We start from the raw sequence: 22,697 nt of genomic DNA, 5'->3' as shown, positions 1-22,697 counted from the left end.
TGTGTAGCTTGGGTGTTTGTAAGTGAAGATGTATGTTAGGGCACATGTGTGAGAGTATGTGTGTGCTTATGTGCCTATGTGAATGTACATCTGTATTTGAGTGTACACTTGTGTATTCATGTGTGTGAGTATGCAGGTATGCACACGTGTACGCTATTGTACATGTGTGTACACACATACACACCTGCATGTGTGTGGTTGTGTATGCTTAACTTGTGGGTGTACATATGTATATGCGTATAAGAGGTATGCACATCTCTGTGAGTGTTTGTGCTTCCATGTGTGCATGTCATGCCTCTGTATATGTGTATGTGTTTGTGTACTTGTAAAGATCTACTTTGCTGGTAGCCAGCTCTATTCCTGATCGCTTTGTCTTAGAGATGGGGAAGGTGAGGTTAAACAAACACCTTCAATCTTTCTAAGCAACTGAGGGAAATATGGCTTCTTTTTCCTCCTTGGCCTGAGCCTCCTGGAGTCCCTCAACAGCCCCAGCATTTGGCCCAGAGGGCATGGCTGTACATGCTGAGCACTGCACAAAGACAGGGAGAGCAGAGTGTGGAATCGCCAGACTCTGTGCCCAGGCACTAGGCTACACACACGTAGAGGAAGGGGTTCCCTTTCCTTCACACAAGGTGCCCCTCTCCAGCCTAGCCCAGCCCCTGGGGGACTGCCTGAGCGCAGAGGGGCCACCTTTTCCAGACTCTCACAAAGTCCAGGTATAAACTAGCAGCAGCTCCACTCTGTTCACCTCCAGAGGACAGGGCCTAAACAATGGCCCCGCTCTGGTGAATCCCAGGACTGGCAAGCCTTTGAGCGCACCACTAACTTCCCGCAAGGGGCCCCCGTGAGCACAGACCAGGTTCAGCCTCCCTCCCTGCACCGGTGCTAACACCGCCCCGTGCTTGTGCTTATTTTCAAGAAGAGTCCAGAGATCCCACCCTGGAACACTTCTTGCTGGGTTCCGATGGAGAAAATGTCTGCCTGTTCCTCCCAGGGCCTACCCAAACCAAGAAGCTTCTGTCGGGTCAAGGTAAGATGATAAATCCCAGGTTGGGCTCATTTTCACAGAGGAAGGTTTTACCTGCAGGTTCCAAAACTTCCCAGCAGCAGAGACATCATTAAAAACAGATGCAAGTCAGCCAGTTTCTCCCCTCTCACTGACACAGAGGTGCTTCTGTAGCTCAGACATAATAACCCAATGTTTGCATAACAAGTTTACTCTTGCTGGAGCACCTGGAGAGAGAAGTTCCCGTGGAATGGCTTGGAGGAGGTCTAATGTGCCGTGTTGAGAATGATAAAGCCCTTTTGGTATTTGCCCAAACTAAACACTGCCTTTTCTCTTCTTTCCAAGCGACCTCCAGAGGTGGAGGTGGCTAATTGGTAATCCAATCAAGTACCCTTGTTACGTGCATTGGTTTATTGCTGTGAATCATCTGGCTCCTGACAGATATCAAGGCAATTTCCAAAATCCCTTCTGGCATGTTAACTTTTTGGAAAAGAGATGCTGGCTCTGGGCAGCAGCCATTTTACAAAGGGAAAAAAAGAAAATGAAGTCAGAGGGTGATGCGTGTCAACCACCCAGGAGCCATCGGGATGTATATGCATGAGTCGTACAGCCAGCAGGCCTCTTGCTGAGGGAGATTAAAAATCTGTACTCATTTGGGTTATGTCACAACGGGCATAATAAGAAGAGAATGGATTCAGAGCCAAGAGATTTGGGTAGCTCTAGTTTGTCCTCTATGTTGTCAGTGACTCTGGGTCAGTCCCTCCCTGTGTCCAAGGTTCCTCATCCCATATGAAATGAGGCCATCAACTCCTCCTCAGCCAGCAGCTGAGAGGTTCCTTATCTATTGCTGCATTTTTCTGTGTGTCTGTTGCTGTTAACTAGTAGCCACTGTATTCGGTTCCAAATTCATTGTGAAAGAACCTTCAGCACCACTTGGGTTATACCATAATATGAGTGTAAAAATAACTTGGTTCTCAACTGGAGGAAGCAGGAGTTGGACAGGTGGAGGCCACTGTCCGTGTGCCACTGCCGGTACAACAGCTGGAAAGCAAATATGATTCTGTTCACCTGCTGCACATTTGTCCACTCTGTTCCAGGAGAAATAGCTCCTCTTTTGACAAAGCAAAAGCCAGAAGCATAAAAGAAAATGTTTAAGTTAAATATTTCAGTTTGTTGTCACATTGTCTATATGATGTTTCAGTTATTTCGGTATCCCCCACCCCTAGCAGAGTGCCTGTCACATACATAGCAGGACTGCAATAAACATTCATTGAAAATCTTTCAGTAATTTCTACAGGAGAGAGAGAGAGAGAGAGATGAAACTTATGCTGAATGGAGACTTGCCTGCCATCTTGTCCCAGTCCCATGAACAATATATTTAATACTACTAGTCTCTCAAACCTAAAGACATTCACTGTGAACTTGTCGATTGAACTAATTAATCAATCAGTCAGTCCCTGGCCTCTCACCAGCCTTTCCTCCACATACGGTTGGTGGACTTTCAGTCTTGACAGTGACTGGATGTTGCGCTGGTAGGTGAAGAAGGACCTTAAATCTACATCTCCCTACAAGGGTCCATGGAACAGATCTAGCTTTCTCAGAGTCTCCATTAATGGGAAAGGTTTGTTGTTTGGTTTTGAGAAGCAGTATACTGAAAAAAATTGTTAACTCTTGCAAAGGATTTTCTCCAACTACACCAAACTCTTTGCAGCTTGGTTTGTTCAAATCCATCTTGATCACCATCTCACCCTAACGTTCCAGTCTCACCTCCCACTATATTCGAGCCCACCCTTTTCTCTTCTTTGATGGCTCAAACATTCTGTCTTCTTTCTCTTATCTCCTAGCTTTTCCCTCAAGTTCTCCTAAATATTTAGAATAACTTTAAGTTTCAGGGGAAGGCTTATCTTTTGTGGGACATTTTCCTTAGTCCTCTTCATCTCATAGGACTGCCTGGATGTAGCCTTAGCTCTTTCCTCTCTCTCATCCTACTTTTGTAATTATTGTATTTGTCTGCATCTGTTTTCTGTTTAGCTCCCAAATATATGAGTTTTAGAGAACCTCTTATTTTTATCATATGTTCAAGAAATGTTTGTTAATTGATTGAATACCCCAGGTGCTACAAAGGAAAGTTCTTTTGGGATCATAGTTTTTTTGTTTTTTTGTTGTTTTTTTTTTAACTGAAAAAAAATCTTGAGTAAAGGAAGGAATATGATCTGTCTGATCTTTCTGAAACTTTCAGACTTTGTCAACATCTATGTGGAAATAAATTCTTAGGCAATTAGATCATGATATCTTGCTTTCAGACAGCATAGAGAAATGAATATAAACCCTCAGGAAAAAAAAAAAAAAGATGTGAAGACTAGAGCTGGAATTCAACCCTCTTGGTCATGTTGGAATATTGCAACACTTAGAAAATTCAAAGGCTTCAGAAAGAAAAAGTTAACTTGGAAGGATACAAGTAAAAACATTGGATATGCTCTCTAAATTGTTCATCCTTGATTCGAATCTTCCTTCTACTCTCCTAATTACAGTGGCAGCAATAAAAATTTTCTTTCAGAAGTTCTTTTATTCAGAAGTGTTTCATTGCAGGGAGTTCAAGGATATCTGTGCCAATGACTTAGGACTTCAGATCGTATGCAAATTTAAATTTTTGATCTCTTTCAGAGTTTTCAGTTAGCATCTTTTCTAGTCCAAATGGAGTTTCATCCCAAAGATGTGTCTTGTTTTGGTAATTTAATTAGCATCCTTCTCTCTCACAACTCTTATTGTTGTGGTGGTTTTTAAATGTCTACAAATTCTCTGACACTTGTTCCTTCAAAAGAGAAAGCCTAATTCTCCTCCTCATGAGAGTGGACTGGACATAGTAGCTCATTTCTAGTAGATATAGAACATAACAGATGTGACAGTGTGTGACTTCTGAGACTATAAGGCACTTCCTGCTTACTTTCTCTCTTGGATTACTCACTCTGGGGAAAGCCAACCACCATGTCTGTTATGAGGCCAGTCTAATGGAAAGGTCCACTTAGCAAGAAACTGAAGCCTCCTGCCAACAGCCAGAATGAACTCTCCAGTGAGCTACGTAAAAGGAGATGCTCCTGCCCCAGTGACACCTTCAGATAACTGCATCTCTGGCTGATATTGTGACTGCAGCCTCATAAAAGACTGTACCAGAATCACACACCTAATACGCTCCCAGATTCCTACAGAAACTGTGTGAGATATGATAAAGGCTTATTGTTTTAAGTCACTAGATTTGGATGTTTTCGGTAACACACAATATTCTTGGTGTCGTTTCCTGATGGTCTGCAATTTGGTAAACAGAAAGATAAAGGGTCCAAAAATATTCCAGCTGCTCTCAAAACACTGATTATTTGGGGGCAAACATATGCTAAGTGGCTGACTTTATCTTTGTTCTCCCCATTTGTCATTTGTGAAAATGTTGGTTGTGGGGGACCCATGGGTAAAATAATTGTTCCATGTTGGTGGGATATTTGACAAAGTATGCTTTTCTTTGAGTAGCCTTTCTCTTAGCACCTGCAGCCTTAGTGAAAATGCCTGAAGATTTAAAGGAGAAGTCCTTTAGATGAGAAAGAAGAAAGAACTCTGTGTAAATGTTCAAAGTCTTCGCTCTACCACCATGATTTCTGAGACCAGGGGCAAATCATTTCACTGCTTTGGAACTCATAGTCTTCATATGGAAAGAGTTGGTATTAGCTCAATCCTCCCAGCATATATCCCATAGAATTCCAGTTCCTCATGTGATTAATAGTAACTAGGTTTTAAAAAAATTCTAAGGTCAAACAAGTTTGGAAAATCAGTGGGCTAAAGTTAAGCAGATTGCTTTACTGCAGTACTTCACAGAGCCTCTAATAGGCTAAGTTAAATTATGAATCTTCAAGATGAGGATATGTAATGCTTTCCAAACTAATTTGACCACTGGACACTGTAATGTTTTTAACAAAGCATCATGTGGATCTAAGTAGTTTTGGGAACACACCTTGGAAAATGCTAAACTGATGATTTCTAAGGTTCCTTCCAGCTGTAATGTTATGTGTTACTAAATAAACCCTTTTCCCAAAGAGACTCTCTCAGTAGGGCAGTTCTCTTGTCGATAATTCATGACCGTCCTTATTTTGATTTTCCAAATATCAGTTCTGAATAGGAGGGTCCACAATCCATCTATCTCTGGGTGAGAAGTAGAGGAAGGCAGGAGGAAATCTGTGTTGGTAATAAGGCCCTTTTGTGCAATCAGTGTTTGTTAATCATCCATAAGCAATAATGTTGACGGACGTTAGCCGTTAAGGTCAAATGTTGAAATAAAGGAAAACGTGGCTGGATATGGTTGCTTGGCACTCAGCATTCCCTTCCATTGGGCCTTCCTGTACTGCAGAAGCTAGAAGGCTAAAAACTATATTTCCCAGATATTATTTGCAGTTAGGGGGGCTGGATGTAAATTTGGTTCTGCCAAATAGGTGCATTTGCATGAGATTAGGAAGGCAGAAGTTAGGCAGAGACATCAAAGTTTTCTGCTACCTACTCTAGCAAGTGAGCTCATGAAGACTGAGTGCGTCAAAAGGCAGTCGCTGTAGCAAATTTGTAAGGAAACATCAAGTTCTCTATAGTCATTCTGTTTCTTCTCAAAATGCCTGGTGGTTTCTGTTCTCCACTGAACCTTGACTGATATACTCTCCTTGTAAAAATTATGGGAGATTCCCGTGAGACTCTATCTGGGTTCATTTGGTTCATCCCTTGTACCGCAGGGCAGGTTGTCATAGCTGGGTTTGTCTTAGACTTCAGAGAGAAAAAGCGTTTTTCCCTCACCACGGTGAAACCAGCAGGGCGTCAGAAGCCCACACTGGAAGGTGTTCTGATAGCCACCAGCAGACAGCTACCAAAAACACTAGGTGGTCCCCTTTCCTTTGACAAAAACCTCTCCTGATTCCTGTAAGCACATATTTGGCTGAAAATGTGGTATCATTCCCATTTTTTGCCTTTCAAAAAAATACAAATGTCAAGAATAATAGTTTTCTCTGAATCCGCTAGAAATTCTTTTTTCAAGAAAAAAATTTGATATGAGAGGTTGAAGAATATTTCTGTTTATTTTTTGCATATGACGACACTTATATTTTTTATAGCACCTGTGAAGCAAAGAATTCTATCTCTCTTGCATTTGTTCTGTTTCAGAAAACACTAGAGTTGAGAGGGTATATAGGCATCAGTGTTTAAGCAGAGGAAGCATTTTATCAAACGGACTTGCTAAGGACACCAAGAAAAAACGGATAAAAGCAGAGCTGCCCAACTGAAGTGAAGATAGTTTGACCGTGTCCCCACCCCAATGTCTCCACAGTCCACCTAATTCTTCTCCTCCTAAGGTGGTTCCTAGGTGGTGGTGTGTGTGGGTGGTGGTGGGATATGCAGAGCCACTAGAGCTATAACAGTTTGAAAACCTTCTCATTTTATGGATAAGGAAACTAAGGCCCAGAGAGATATGATGATTTGTCCAAAGTCGCATATCTTCTATGTGGCAAATCTAAAGCTCAAACCCAGATCTTCCTGCACCTACTTAGGTCAAAGCTCTTTCCACTAAATCATACTGCCTCTAGTCCTTCTTGTCCAAGTTTCCAGGCTTCAAAGACTAGCTGAAGCCCCATCTTCGTTGCAATGCCTTACCCAGCCACCTCAACCCACAGTGATTGCAACTTCCTTAGGTTCCACCAATTCTTACTGTTTAAACCTCTCACCAAGCACTTCTTCACTTCCTCTACCTTTTTTTACATCTTTTCTTTTTTCCTCTCCAAGAGTTTGAATTCCTATCGGTAGATTCCCCTCATCTACTTCTGAATATCCCAGAGAATATGGTAGGTACTCCCAGAACAGTGCCCATAAATACTGGTTGAAACTGTGAGGAGCAGAGACTTTCTTTGTTCCCCAGTGCCCATGCTTCCATTATAACTTTTATTAATAGAACCTCCCACTTTCAATTTCGCTGAACGCTGGCTGACTAGCTAGAAATTATACCTCCCAGCCTCCCTTTGAAACTGGTATGGCCATGTGACTCTGTTTGGGCTAGTGAAACGTGACTGGAAGTTACGTGTGCAACTTCCAGGTTATTTCCTAAAAAGAGAAATACTTGCCCTTCTCTTTCTCCCTGGACTTGGTTGTGGTGGTGAAACAGCTTCAATCATGTGGAAGAGAGCAATGCTCTATGGGCTGATGGAGCTACAAGATATAAAGAACCCCCGTGCTCAGATAACTTCATGGTGCAGAGCCACCCTGGTCTGCCCACCTCCCTCTGGACTCTTAAGTGAAAGGGACATAAATCTTGACCTTTTGGAGCCTCTTTGTCACAGCAGCTTACCATTTTCTTTTCCGAATATAATGCAGCTATAATAATTTCTGCCATCCTAGTTCATAGTGCTTTGTGATAGTCAAACCAGATCATACTTGCAGTACATCTTATAAAGTATTAAGCGAAATTCTGACATAAAATATCATGGACCTAAAAGAGGGAAGACCCATTACGTGTGTTACTCCTTTGATAGAATGTACTGAACACCTCCTCACTCCACTCCCCAAGGCTCAGCACTGAGCCTTGTGGCTACTGCCCTCAAGGACCTCACAGTCCACGTGAGAACAGATTCACAAGCAACTAACTCCACCACAAGGCAGAATGAAATGAATACTGTAATAGAGGCCTAAACAACACAAGCAGGAGTATTCGAGGAAGGAGCAATTAATCCTAACCTAGGGGACCAGGAGGAGTTTTTGCAGAGAATCCCCATCAGCACTGACCTTTGAGAAATAGTAGAAATGGATAAACAGAGAGAAGGGAAAGACAACCAGCTGAGGGAGCAGTGTGAACAAAAAAGAAGAGATGGGGAAAAGAGAATGGACTGAGACGGACTTCATGGTGGGATGTGGGACCGAAAGGCAGGCTAGGGCCAGACCGGGGAAGGTTTCTTGTGCCAGGATAGAGTTGAAATGCTGCCTTTAGGCAACAAGGCATCACAGATGTTTGAGGCAGATGTCATACAACCCAACATGTGTGTGCCAGCATGTAGGAACGGGCAAGAGAAAAGGCTGAGCACTCAGAATCATCCAGGCAACAGCTGATGAGGGCAGTGAGCAGACACAGGAGACGCTACAAAGGGAAGATCCCCAGGGCCGCCCACTAGATGTGGGGATCTCAGCCAGCACTCTGAATCAGAGAGGCCAGGGACGAGCCTATTTGTAGAGCCTCTTTACAAAATCAGCTACAATTCTCATCTCTAATTTTCTATTCAAATTACCTTCTTCTGTTTTCACTTTTAGTTAAGAGGATTACTTTGGGGGGGGAGAGAGAGAGAGAGAGAGAGAGAGAGAGAGCGAGAGAGAGAGAGAGAGAGAGAGAGAGTGTGTGTGTGTGTGTGTGTGTGTGTGTGTGTGTCGTGTATTTTAATTAAGATAAAACAATAATTAAGGCCCTGGAGCCTGAGTCACAACCCTCTCCTACATGGCAATCCGCTCCAGCCACCTTGCTCATTTTAAGTCAAATTCCCACCAGCACACATAAAAAATAAATTCCAGTGTAGTGTGCCTCTAAGCTTGTCAGTAATGCAATGTGGCTGTTCTCTGGTTTATGTGCTCTCGGGGAAGTGGTTGAGCTTCTAGCAGAGAACTGAGTAATAAGAGTTCTAAGTAATACTCTGATAGCAAATTTCTTGGGAGCTGTGAGTGAGGCAAAGGACACGGTGGTAAGCAGTGATGGAAAGTGTTTGTATAACCCTCCTGTACCCTCTCACCCCGACACACACTGAGGTTTCCCTTTCATGATTGTTTTAGTCTCTTTTTCCTTTCCAACCACTGAGCACTCAATTCTTTGAGGGAAAATTAACATTCATTATGCAATTTATCTCTCTCCTTTTAATCCGGAGTGTCTGTCTCCAAGGTCCCTTACTCAATAATTAATGTTTGTTCTCATTTCCCATTCTCCAGAGCATCAATTCTTGAACTGTAGGGTCAACAATTAACACTAATTATGGCTTTTTCCTCTCTCCAGTGTTGGTGCTCAGAATCCCAAGTTACCCTACTCAGCCTAAGTTATGTGCATGCATGTGGCTGCGTGTGTGCACACTGAGGTGGGGAAGCACCAAGGAGCAGGTTTTTCCAAGCCCCACCACACTTTAGCAAATCAAAAATCCAAACATTCATTTTTGGCAACCTCTCCAGTATAGTTATTATCAGAAAAGAGACAATGAAGCATAATTATATACATATATGTATTTTGAAATGAGTTTGAGTGGGTAGTTAGAAAAACAACCTGAAATCTTTTCCAGTTTGAATTTTCTATGATTTCCTCTGACTTTTCCCTCCTTGATATCTCATCCCTCTCCCTCTCCCTCCCTCCCTCCCTCTCTCTCTCTCTCTCTCTCTCTCTCTCTCTCTCTCTCTCTCTCTCTCTCTCTCACACACACACACACACGCACACTAAATTTTCCATTAAAAACTATTTTTTCATTTTGGATCCACCCAGCTGACCTCTGTACTATTACCTTTCCCTTAACTGACTTTCTCTGGTCTGTCATCCTGATTCTCTTCAGCCATTAAAACAGCATTGTTTTAACTAGTGTTCACTTTGACTGACAAGGACAGCTAAGAGAATAATTCTTACCCGCAGTGACTAAGAGATCACAAAAAAAAAAAAAAAAAAAAAAAATTTCATCAGGGCTGTGCAAAAGCCTGTCTGTCTTTTTGGCTGGAATCAGATGGGCTGGAATCCCTCGTGTCTCCCCTGGTCCAACCTTTGTATTTACGCTACAGCTGGAGGTTGGGACTCCTCACGTGTGTCTGTCATCCCGCCATTGCTGCATGCACTGAGCCCCGAGGCATATCTGCTGTTCAAATCTGGGCATCTCCTCACAGCGTGTGTCAAGCGTTAACTGTTTCATGTTCTTGCTCTGTCAAAAGTTCCTGTCTCAGAAATTTAGCATCATGGTCCCTGCAGGGCTCCGTCCTTAAAGACCTTCAATAAAAAATAGTATTTTCTTCAATGCTTTTTAAATCCTAAATCAACCTTCTCTCCATGACAGTATCTAATAATTTTTCAAAAACATCCAAATGATTACAAGGCTTAAGCATCAAGGCATCCATTTTGTGTTTGCCCCTGTCTTGGGGTAAGGAAAACAGCTTTTTACAAGACTTTCTGACACTTAGGTAAAACCTTTATTGTTTTTCAGTCTATGAGTTTGTCAATTCAAATACCAGCCACAAAAAGGAAGGGTCTAGAATTAATGCCTCCTAAAAGCTTAGCTTTTCCTCAAAAAGTCACTTCTGCTCCTTTATGACATTTGACTCACATACATATTTCATACATAGACCTCCAGTAACACACAATTTATCTCCAAACATCGCAATAAGTAGAAAAGAAGGTTCATTTCTTGGAGAGCATGAAAAATGTGGTGTCCTCATGAGTTATTCAGGGGCAGCCCTGTGTGCTGCGGTCTGAGGGCAAATATTGGAGGAGGGGAGAAGTCAGCCTAGACCAAGTGCTCGTGCTCAACTGGCCCAGGAAGGAGAATTTGCAGGGACGTCCTGTGGGTTCCACAGATCATGCTTTGCACATTATAAAGAGGTGGAAATTGAGCCCCTGGAGCTGTGCACGGCTCAGCCTGCACAGCCACAAGCTAGGAAACTATCTGAGAGAAAAGAACTCTCGGGCTTACATTTTAAGTGGAGGACTGAGGCCAGTTCTTCCTCTTCCAAGCCTCTTTTTATATTTCGTTTCCCTCGTGGAGGAGTAAGCAAAAACTAGGAGTATAGGCTGACTTTGTAGTTCATCCTCTACCCACAGCTATTGCTGCTTCTGCTTCAGACCAAGGGGATAGGACGGTTATGTAGAGACTTACTTTCTCTCTCTCCTAAAAATAGTCTTTGATTAATAGGGAAATGTGTGTGGTCTTCCTTGCTGCTTATTTTGGAGCAGGCAGCAACGAATCCTGCGTGAGGGACCTGCTAAAGTAACAGGAAGCAAGGCCACAGATCAAGGGTTGGAGCCAGAGCTGGGTGGAGGGAATTGTTTTTGCCAGGGACTGCAAAACTAGGAGCGGGGAAAGGCACAATCATATGCTTGCCAATCTCAAAATCTGTAAGCAGAGAAATACTTGGGAGCCTGGCTTTCTGTATTACCCTTCCTGTCATTCTCCTTGGGTGGACATGCTGACCATGGTGGGAAGAGTTTAGTGTCAGTTCTGCTCATTCTCACTCACTGGTTGGAACTGAGCAAAAGCAGATTTTAAATATGAGCCTTGAAGTAAAAGGATGATGATGATGATGATGATGATGATGATGGTGGTGGTGGTGGTGGTGGTGGTGATAGCTACCATTGTTATTTAACTCAGATATGTCAAACATTGTGTTGAGTGCTTTACATTCATTATTTCACTTCATCCTCACAGTAATGATATATGGTAAATTCTATTATTTTCATTTTTCATCTAGGACAATGTGGCTCAGAGCAGTTAAGTGACTTCCCCAAAGATCACACAGCTAAGTGATGTAGCTGGGATTTGAACAGTATGAACCTGCATTTTTTACCACTATGCATGGTTAGTCGTGATGTCACTCTAAATAGGCACATTTCCTGACTTAAAAACGGCCCGTACAAGCAAACGGCCTTCTGTTGTTCTTTTCTCCTTCTAAATCCTCTTAACCAGCAACAGACACCCTTTTGTGGGTAATAGTGAAAAGTGATCTACAACTTTTAGAGATATGAGAAGAAGGGGAGAAGCTGAAAAAGAAGAAGAAATCGTTTGAGAGAACCAAACTCTCGAAACAAATTTTCAAGTAAGATAGGTCTATTTACAGGGTAGCTCTCCAGACCAAAAATATTCTCCCTAATATGGCCAAAAATGTTATAATTTCACTTCTACTATTCTACTATTCAAATTTCACTAATAATAGATTCACTTTGGATTCAGAGTATTCCCTCAAAATATTGATACTGAGAAGCTACTAGTCATTCACACCAGTCAGTAAAAATTTATTTAATCGGATGGCAGTTCTCTTGCAACCTAGATGAGAACGGCTGCTCTGAGGGACTAAAAATTTTAGTCTGAGGGACTAAAAATTCCGATAGGGGTGGAAAACAGAGGTGAGTGCTTTGGGGGTACGTGGAGTTTTAAAGGTTGAAACATGCCTGAATGGTGGGTTACCCAGAGAGCTTGGATTAAACAGAGAATATTAGCTATGTGGGAAAGGAGACAGAAGAAGGAGAAAGTACAGAAAGGGAATGGTAGAATGCCAAAGACAAACTTGGACTATTTTAGAATTGCCCCATAATAAGCTCTATATCCAGGAAAGAGAAAGAAAACGTTTATTTCTTCTTTTCTCTATTCCTAGTAACTAAAAGACCTTAAGCTAATACAAATCTCTTTCTTATTTTCTAGCTTTTGAAAATACTGTTCCCTCTGCCTAGAGCACAATTCGTCATCTCCTCCTATCCCCTGATATTTTTTAAATTGTGGTAAAATACGCAACATAAAATTCGCCATCTTAACCATTTTCAACAGTGCAGTCCAGTAGTGTGAAGTGAATTCACATTGTTGGGCAATCAATCTCCAGAATTCTTTTCATCTTGCAAAACTGAAACTTGATACCCATGAAATAACAACTCCCTGTTCTCTCTCTCCCCTACCCCCTGGAAGTCACCGTGCTACTTTCTATCATCCCCCAACTCTTACCCCTTTTTATGGTTAACTCCTACTTACCCTTGAGTTTCCAATTTAGTTCTCAAGTAGACCTCCCTCCAGGCAGCTTTTCTGTGCCTCCCCCCAATCCTCTCCACCTAATGGGTGAACGGCCTCTTCCACATCCTCGCACATACCCGGTGCATACACCATCACAGCATCTCTCTCAAAGAATTATCTGCTTACTAGACTTTCCTATTAGACTGCAAGCTTTTCAAGGGCAGGGACCCATGAGTACCACCAGTACCTGGTAGAATACTACTGGCACACACTGACTATAGGTGTTTCATATGTATTTGATGAATGAAAGAGTTCAGCTACAATACAGGTTAAACAGGCCTCTTTAAAGGTTGACTTGGGAGACTCACAGTTATACAGAACACAGTCTTTGCAGGAAAACGCATTTCAGCGGGTCTGCCCCTGTAAGCACAGAGTACCTCTTTCAGGGCTTAGAATATAGAAAACTTATTTGTTCCCTTGATTTGCTCAATGACCTGAATGAAAAACTCTTATATCTCTGTGTTTAACATTCGCCCACTTGTTTTTAAGAAAACAGACATAATATTGCTCTGAAAATACTTGATACCTCCTGGAACTGAATTCAAAGAGCAATTTAAAACATCTATTCATTGAAATTACCATAGAGCTTTCATGACTTTTTGTTTTCTTTTTGGTCATTTGGTTTTAATGAACATTTTCAGATAAAAATGATAGGATTCTAAAACATTATGTATATGGTGGACTTTGGGTATTTGGGGACTTGAAGGTCAGTTTCAACTATTTTCAAATGACCTGCAGAAGTCAGGGACACCTACAATTTGCCATTTTAAAGAGGAATGAAGTCAAATTATAGACAGCATGAGGCTGGGAGACAGAAGACCATCACGAAGCTAGTGAATGCACCTACCTAACCACCAAGCACCCAGATCTCAGGGTTGTGGTTTATATTCATTGTAACATCTGCAATAACCCTTGTGAAGTTATTCTTTAAAAAGAACATTGATTTATATATATACGTGTATGTGTTGTTTTTCTGTTTTGTTTTGTTTTGTTTTGTTTTTGTTTTTGTTTTTGATAGCCCTTAAAAGAAGGCCAACTGCTGGAACTGGTGATGGAAGTAAAAATGAAGTGGCCTAACAATTTGATGATTCTCTGCTAAAAAATAGTTTTATAAATTACTCTAATCCTTTAATTATAGACTCATTTATAGACTCATCAGGAGTCTAAAGAACTCCCCATCTTTTTTTATTTCTACTTTAGTTTTATTGGGTATATGATATACACTAGAGTGTTCACAAATCTAAGGATTCTTGAAATTCTCAAGATGAGTCCCTCCCAAAGTAGCCAAGATCTGCTGTTCACTTAATGTATAGTAAGCACAAGGAGTGCTCAAGCAGTGAAGCAGTACTTAGCACAATGCATTTTAGGACCATTATGGTTTTTAAGATGTCTATGTAAATGTGTGTGTGTGTGAGTTATATTTCTCAACTTATAAAAAAATTTAGAATATTAACTTTAGTTCTGTCAGAGTGATAAAAAAAATTGTAACTTTTAACTAGTAATTAACTAGTAATTCATAAATACTGTTTTCTATTTCATTACCCTTTAGACATTTGTGTTATCTTCTCATCAAAAAGACCATAAAAAAGCATGAGGTTTTTCTTAAGGATATTTTTTCCTCCTAGTTTTTCTGTTGCTTCTTTTACACATCTCCCTGTGGCCTAAGAATTTTCATTTGCTGTTGTCTTAGTGCTCTACAATTCCTCATTTGAAAATTGATGAAGACACCAACATCTGAATATGTCCAATAGAAAGAATTAGTGAGTCTGTTTTACAGAACACATAAAGGTTGCTCATTTATTCGTTCATTCATTCATTCCACAAACACTAATTGACCATCTATTAATACCAAAGACTGTGCCAGGCACAAGAATACAGTTGAGAGACAAAGTTCATGCCTTAAAGTCATCCGCAGTAGTGGAGTATGCTTACAGCTATGAATGAGCATAGGCTAACTTAACCTGAAGGTTAAGAGCTTTTAGAAAGAGAGCACTTAAGCTGAGGATATATGTAAGAACTAGCCAATTAGAGAAGAGGAAAGGATGCTCCAGGGAAAGGGACCATATGAAGGTTAGAGAAAACGGCAGCATGGGAGAAACGTAATTAGTTTGTAATGTCTGGACTCCAGGACACATATAAGGGAAGAGATGGTGAGAAATGTAGGTTGTGGGGTAGGCGAGAGTTAGATCATGAAGGACCATAGGCAGCAACTAAGAAATTTATCTCAAAGCTTATGAGATCCTGTTTATGCAAGAATTGACATAACCAGATTGTTATTTTAGGGAAATGATTCTCACAGCTATGGATTGAAGTGGGTAAGATTAGAGGCTGGCAGACCAGATGTCTAGACGAGTTTGCAAGCAAGTGATCAAGAACAGTATTTTCTGTGGAATTTAGACTCACATGAATAGAATTGGTTGGCCACTTTGTATGCAGCTCCACTTTCAGCCTCTTTCTGGAATTCCCTTCTTCCATACAGTCTTTCACCACAGGTATTCTTATTAATCTTATGATGTATCTTGATTGGAGGGTTTCTCGTGTAGCTGATTTTTTTGTCGTTTTTGCTATACAAGTCAAGTTTAAATTCCATCATCTAGCTTGCCTTTTATTTTGGGCTTGGTAAACTGCCATGTGCCATTTGGCCTCTCCATAAAAAATAATTTATGAACTTTTGAGAGAAGTTGGTGTTCCCAAAGCTAAAGCCAGACCCTTGAGACTGAGCTAGCCTTGGTCTCAAAAGATATAAGTAAAAGAACTGTTATTCTAAATTGGAAGAAAAATATTGCCGTTGCATTTACTAGGCATTTCCATATTTAAATTCAGACTGACTCATAACTTCTAGATCCGTTTACTTGGCTCCTTTAATAGAGATCCCTGGGGTTTGTCTTTAGCTTGGAGACTTTCTCAGGTCTATTTGATATGCCCATCTCACCATCCTCCTCATCCAGGAAGATTTAAAGAGAAAGTGTATAGCATTACCAAGGTCTTAAATCTTGTCCCAAGAATTTGATAATGACAATACCAAAAGGCCATCTTGGGTCTTGATCTCCTGCATTAAACAAGCAGACTTGAAATTTATTGTAATACAACAAACACTCTATAGGTCATAGGCGTCTTGAGTCATATCATATAAAATAAAGTATTTTTAGATCTCATTCTTAAGGAAAGGTCAGAAGGGCTATATAAAGGGACCAGAATTATCCTTCCTTTTATGGTTTAGTTTATGCTGAGAAGAATCTTTTTTTAATAATCTGGAATTTGCTTTTGCACTTTCCATTTTTGACCAAAAATACAAAATCATGAAAGTACAAAGGCCTCTTTCCATTGGTTTCTGCTGCAAGTTCATGTGCAAAGCTGTGAAAAGGCGAAGGTGCTTTCTGAGATCTGTTTGTCAATGGATATATCCCCTCCTCAATGAAGAACTACTGAAAGTTGTGGGTGAAGCTTCATGACAGCATACTGACAACCAAAGGGTCCTCATGCCTTAGAAATGCTGTGTGTGGGAAAAGGCCCTAAACGTATTTAGAGAAGCTCCTGCCAGCACCTTCAAAAGCTACTGCCCTTGTGACCACAGAATGTTTTGCAACTTTAGAGCCTGTGGGTCTGATGCTCTTTTCCAAGCCTTAACACGCATCTATAAAGGAGTCGAATGGTCCACTAAGCCTAATAAGGTGACTTGTTAGCGTTCGGTCTCCATTCTGATACCGGATGGGGACCACCAGAGCATCTTACAACAAGGGATACAAGTATTCTGAAACAGTGAGAGAACATATGACTATTTCGTTTTTATCTAAAACGATGAACAACAACTTAGGCACAGTCAGTAAATTTAAATAGAAGGAAATTTTAAGGCACCTTTTCCAGGCTAGAATCAGATGTTCTTTCCTGCTTTTCAAGTTTTGAGTGTTTGGCGAAGGATCCCATGACTTGAAGAAGGCAGAAGAGGCTTGAGAGGAGATCCTCACTAGTAAGGGTCATCTCTGAAACTGCCCGATTATCTAATGGCAATGCTATCTTCTTGCTAAAAGCCTGTGGTTAGATTAATGCTAACATTTGAAAATCTGCTCAGGCCTGATGGTGAGCAGCCAGGGAAGGAATGTGTTTTCTGTTTATCTCTTTAGTGGCAGAAATGTTCACCACAGAAAGCCCCTGAGTTCCTAATTTCGGGTGGGCCTGGAAATTGTGCAGTCTGTAGTCTGCGATTGTACACACCAGCTCCAGAATGATGAAAAAGAACCAAGCCTGTGTTCACAGCCAGTTGCCTGTGTTGGTCGATGAATCAGTTTCTTCAGCTTGATAACAGGGGTAGATCTTCCCACATTGTTCAGAGAGGAAGTTTCACCACCCTCATTGCTTTATCTCCCAGGAATGCAGTTTAAGTTGTGTCTCTTACTTGACAGCTTGGACCTCAGTAAATTACCAGGGTCTTGACCCAAGAGATGGAGAAGTCTTAAGCGATTTTTCAGCCTCCTATCTAAAAATGTGTTTACATTTCTTGAACTCTGGCTGACTGATTCATTCTCCTGGTGTTGCAAGAACTTTCCTTATGCATTAGAATTTATAAGTTTCATTTCTAAGAGACCCATGGTTCCTTTCAAGCCACAGTGAAGTGAACCTCATCACAGTACGACTCTGCTGGGCTGGATTTGTCCAGAGGCCAAGCAGCTGTGATGTGGCAAGCTCGAGAGATGGCTAACAGGAGGCAGTGTGATGTGGAGGGAAAAATACGAGATGCTAAGTCAGGAGATCTGGTCCTGCTCTATTTCAACGTATGGCCTTGAGCCAATCACACGAAACCACGCTCTGGGCCTCAGTTTCCCCAGCTGTTTTCAATAAAAAATAATTTTTAAAATCTGTGCAGAAGCCATTTTCAAACAAGGTAGAAGAGAACAGCTGAGAAACAACAGAAAAGGAAAGGTCAGCTCATTAGGAATGAATGAAGGCTTCAGGTCACAGAGATAAAGATGCAGAATCACATATGGCTGTAGACTCTTAAAAGAGCTACTTAAGAGTAGCAAGTATGGAAAGAACTTTTTGTTGGACACTGGTCCTACACACAAGACAAAAATCCTTGTCAGAGGAGCCATGTGCCTGGCTAAATCTGTTCCTCAAATAAACATTCCTTTATAAACATTAAATTTACTTCCTTAGGGGGAAAAAAAGAAAAACAAAATAAATCCTATCCTTTTGCAGTTTGGCATTTGACTCAGGCAGTATTGGACTCTAATCTTTACTCAGAACCTCACTAGCTATACAACCTTGGGTAGGTGACTTTACCTTCCAAGCCTCAGTTTCCACATCTTTAGAGAGTAGTGATAGCATAACTACGGAAAAGAGTCATGTGGATTACACGCCAACAGTGTCTGTGTGGCTCCTGCTCCATGGTGGGTATTAGTCCCCCGTGATTTCCATCGGTCTCCTCCCTCCAGCTCCACCTTGGCATCATGGTTCCACCTCGCCTGTTGCCCCTCCACATTATGAGAGAAAAAGAAGTCTCTGATCTTTCTGTCTGAAAGGTTGCAGAAGCATTTTCCTGCTTCAGTGAAGTATGATCATACAAAATTTATATTCAACAGCATCAGCAGATTTTTTCATCAATATTTCCTTTTTAATTTCGGCTCTATCTGAATTTTAGTAGCACAAAGAATTTACTTTTGTTCTTCCAAAGAGCAACCAAACAAGAAAATAGAAATTTGAATATAAGGTCTTAACACTGAATATAACGTGATCTTTAGACTGTGCCTGTAGTGGTTACAGGTATTATCTGGTGAGTAAATGTGAATGCCATAGGTGTATATGTTTATAATCTTATATGAATGAACTAGGTATGTACGTATATGGTATATATAAAAATTCATGAGACCTAGATCTTGATTCTTTTCTAATTTCTACCATAGCAAACACTGAATCTGGAACCGATCTTCACATGAATCTTAATGAAACCTCACCTTTGACCCAAAGGCCAGAGAAGCAGGTACTGACTTTGAATGACCATTTGATGGGGAGTCTGAATTTTGGGGTTCTTGTCCTGGCTTGCTGTGTGACCCTGAGTGAGATTCTTCACCTCTCTGGGCCTCTTTTGCCTCAACAATAAAATGAGGTAAATGGACTATAAAATCACAGAGGTTTCTTAACTCATAGACTTGGAATGTTTTAAGCTGAATAGGCCTTCTCTGACTTCTGCAAGTCAAAAAGGGAACAAGGAACACGGAAAGGTATCATCTATTGAAGCTGTAGCAATGAGCCCATTTTTTCCATTCAATTCTCATTCCTAATGGAGAGAGAAAAATAACAATCAAAAAAAAAAAAAAAGCAAGGATCCCATGAATTAAGAAGAAAAATGCTTCATCTTGATGGGTTAGGAATATCTATTAGTGATTCAAGGACATACGTTCACAAACATATATGTTTGTTTCTTAATTTGAAGCTTTGAGACTGGGACTGTCTTCATATTCTTTTTGGAGACAACTCAGGGGGATTCCTGGAGCTGCACCCCAGCTCTGAGAGAGCCTGAAGTTGAAGGAGCACAGCTCCAGGGCACACTCAGGTCCCTCCCTGCCCTGTGACAGCATGGGGGAGTGAAGAGGCTTCATCTCTACTTCTCCCTTATCTCTAATTTCCTGCCACAGCCTGCCTTTCTCCTCTTCCCTCACACTCATTAAATAACAATAACAATAAAAGTAGTTTTCTTTTCATCTGTGTGCCTAGCTGGAAGGGCCTGAACTCTCAGTTAGAACCCCAGACCTGGGTCAGGCCTCCGCTGAGGTAAAACACAGCTGAGCCATCCCTTCCTGCTACTGAGGAACCAGAATCAACGTTTACATTTTTTTCTTTTTATATGCCCAGTTTGAAGACATCCTTTATAAGGGATCTAGAAGCTTTTTTTTTTTTTTTTTAAAGAGAGAGAGAGAGAGATTCTGTGACTAAGGAAGCTATAATATGCTATATTTTGACAATTTCACAGTTCCAAAGGCCTTGCAAATACCTCATGTACCCTAAACACAGCTCCGTAGCTGTATTTCAGGAACTAACATCACCCACAATAAAAGAGTGACTCAGTCATGTTAAATTAAGTCCTAGACTGAATTACAAACCTTGCAGTCAGAAAGAGGAACAACAGACAGAGAGTCTTAAACTCTAATCCTGGGTTCCTCTGTAAGGCTGTGGCAAACCAGCTTACCCTGAGAACTTCAGTGCCTCCTTTGTGAAAAGAATGGGGCTGCTCCCACCGGTACCAGTTGGTTCATTCAAGTCAATCATCTTATTTTCTTTAGAAGTAGCCCCCTAAAAGGAAAGCCATTTAAGGAAAGTCTAGGGATTCCTCATGACCCCCCCAAACAGAGAAAATAGGGGTGAGATGAGAGAAATGGAGGGATCTTCCTTGCCTCACCCAACCCCTTACTTCTTGAGGCTAATGGCCCTTGTTAGATTAATCACTGACTTCAATTTTAACTACTTCCTCAACCTATTCCATGTAAATGACTAATTTCATGTTTACTAAAAAGCATCTGGAAAGGATTTAGAAACAAATCTCTGCCCAGCAAATTTGTTACCTATCTTGATGGCAAATCCAATGGATTCCTTCCATTGTCACCTGCCCACTCTGAAACAAGCTAGGATAGCACTCAAAATTGATCTTTATCAACATCAGCAGTTTCTGCTCTTCCTTTCTGTTAATTCACCACTGACTCACCCCCTCCCCTCTTTCACTGGGGTCTGCCCATATTAAGAGTTCAGTCACATAAAATACTGGTACTTTTTTTTTTTTTTTTATCACAGTGCGAGGAGGGGGCGGGGGACGAAACAAACTCAAAGGTGGAATATTTTGGCATCATTATGCTTTAAGGAGAAGTCACAGACCTGGATTTGGAAAACAATTTCTGACACTGGGGTGAGAAAGAAAGCCACACGGTGCTTTGCAGACGTGACTGGGTTCATGGATTTACCGGATTCTAGAGGCTGCCTCCGGATGCCCCCTACTGGTTGGATTTAAAAACCTCTTCTGCGCGTTTCCTAAGAGGTGTATGCGCCGTGGAAGGGAGCAGGAAGTATAAGGACTCTCGCCTCCAGTATACGGGAGGGCAAACCGTGAGACTAGCTCCTAAGGCACCCTTTCCACGCCGGGTCGAGGATCAGGCCCTCGGGGGTAAATCCATAAATAGAAATAAGAGTAGCAACTGATATCAACCACTTTCTAGGAGTTGGGGGAGGGGGTTAAAGTCAGGGATAGACGGGGAAGAAAACTGCAAGGGGAAACGTGGAGATGAAAAGAGCGATGAAAAAAGAAAAAGGAGACAAGCGGACACGTTTCAACTCCAAGCTCCCATTTCCTCTTTCAAATGAGCTGCCTCCCCACTGTGAACAGAATCAAGTATTTATGAAGGCATTTTTGCATATTAATAATAGCCGCGTATGGAGCATTGCCACTTCAGGAGTCCTAAAGGTATGGTGCCCTTTTTATAATGCGGGTCCTTAAACTCCTCACAAAATGTGATATTCTCCCTCACATTACTTTTCTTTCTGCCTTGTGGCTCTGCCATAAGGCCTTTCATTTGATTAAGAGATAATTGTTCCTGGAATACCATCAGAGACCGAGGTCTGGTCTTACCTGTGTGCTGACACAAATCGCCAGAGATGCTTTTCCTCCTCCGCAGGGCCTCTCTGTGCAGATGCCTCAGGTCGGGTCAGGTGGCCAGCACCTAGAAAGAGTTTTAAAATTGTAAATCAAAATTCTAGGAGGAAACGTTAACAAATCTATGCTGTGGGAGACAAAAGTAAAACTTTATTTAAAAAGTTTAAAAATAATTGCACTAACTACAACAGCATTACTATCCATCCTCAGTAAAGATCACATTCCATTTTAAAAGAAAAACATTGAGAACTCGTTAAGAAAATAAGCAAAAGACAAACAATTCGAATAAAAAATAATAGGAATAGAAAACAAGTATGGAAAAATATTCATCCTGAGTAGCGATTGAAATGCACATTGAGACAAACTGGAGGTACCATTTTATATCTGAGATGTTTGTCTCTTCTTATTTTTTTTAATAGTAACTCCCAGTATTGCCTAGGTTTTGTTAAAATTTGCATACTCTAGTGGGTTGTAATTTGTTTCAATCCATTTGTAAAGCAAAATGGCAGCATGACTTCTAAAACATAAAAAATAATGTTCGTACTCATCGATTCAGTATTTCTGAATTCTGGGAATTTATCCTAGGGAAATTAATTTGGCCAAAAAAAAGTGACTGAAGATGTCCATTGCAGCATTATCTATAACAGAGAAAATTTGGAAACAGCCTAACAGTCCAACATTGGAGAAATTATTAAGTAAATTGTGACATAACCCTCTTAGTGAGGGGTTTAATTCAGACATTAAAAAATGATGCTTGGTCTATAGCCATGCTACCCTGAACAAGCCTGATCCCGTCCGATCTCGGAAGCTAAGCAGGGTTGGGCCTGGTTAGTACTTGGATGGGAGACCACCTAGGAAGATCAGGTTCTGTAGGAGTAAAAAATAAAAATAAAAAAATAAATTAAATAAATTTTTTAAATAAAAATTAAAAATAAAATAAGGGATTGTAGGCTGATAAGATCCTTGCAATCTGTGAGGTCAACCAAGGGTTGCCTCGCTTAAAAAAAATAAATAAATAATAAAATGATGCTTGTTCAGACTAGAAACTGATTTAATATTAACAGTTTAAATACAGGGTTTTTCAAACTCAACACCGCTGACATTTGGGGCCAGATGTTGTTTGTTGTGGGGGGCGCTTTCCTGTCCACTGTTGGATGCTGAGCAGCATCCCTAGCCTGTACCCACTAAATGCCAGCAGTATACTTCACCCACTCCCTGTTGTGACAATCAAAAAATGTCTCCGGACCTTGCCATATGTCCCTTAGGGGGCAAAATC

The 22,697-nt window shown here is 41.1% G+C and overlaps 1 protein-coding gene and 1 pseudogene across 1 annotated transcript in view; both read left to right on the top strand.

The window, feature by feature from the left end:
• The window catches only part of KIAA2012 (KIAA2012 ortholog), a 94,339-nt gene that overhangs the window by 30,514 nt on the left and 41,128 nt on the right, over window positions 1–22,697 (top strand). The window contains exons 11-15 of the mRNA XM_023536003.1: window positions 920–1,030; window positions 10,222–10,264; window positions 15,155–15,175; window positions 15,953–15,957; window positions 18,687–18,763. Of these exons, the coding sequence (XP_023391771.1) occupies window positions 920–1,030; window positions 10,222–10,264; window positions 15,155–15,175; window positions 15,953–15,957; window positions 18,687–18,763 (257 nt within the window). The remainder of the gene's footprint in view (window positions 1–919; window positions 1,031–10,221; window positions 10,265–15,154; window positions 15,176–15,952; window positions 15,958–18,686; window positions 18,764–22,697) is intronic.
• LOC111745125 lies at window positions 22,179–22,297 on the top strand (annotated as a pseudogene).

Source organism: Pteropus vampyrus, unplaced genomic scaffold, assembly GCF_000151845.1.
Source record: "Pteropus vampyrus isolate Shadow unplaced genomic scaffold, Pvam_2.0 Scaffold146, whole genome shotgun sequence".
NCBI classification, from domain to species: domain Eukaryota; kingdom Metazoa; phylum Chordata; class Mammalia; order Chiroptera; family Pteropodidae; genus Pteropus; species Pteropus vampyrus.
The sequence above is the reverse complement of the archived record's forward strand: the minus strand, read 5'-3'. Positions and strand labels throughout refer to the sequence as shown.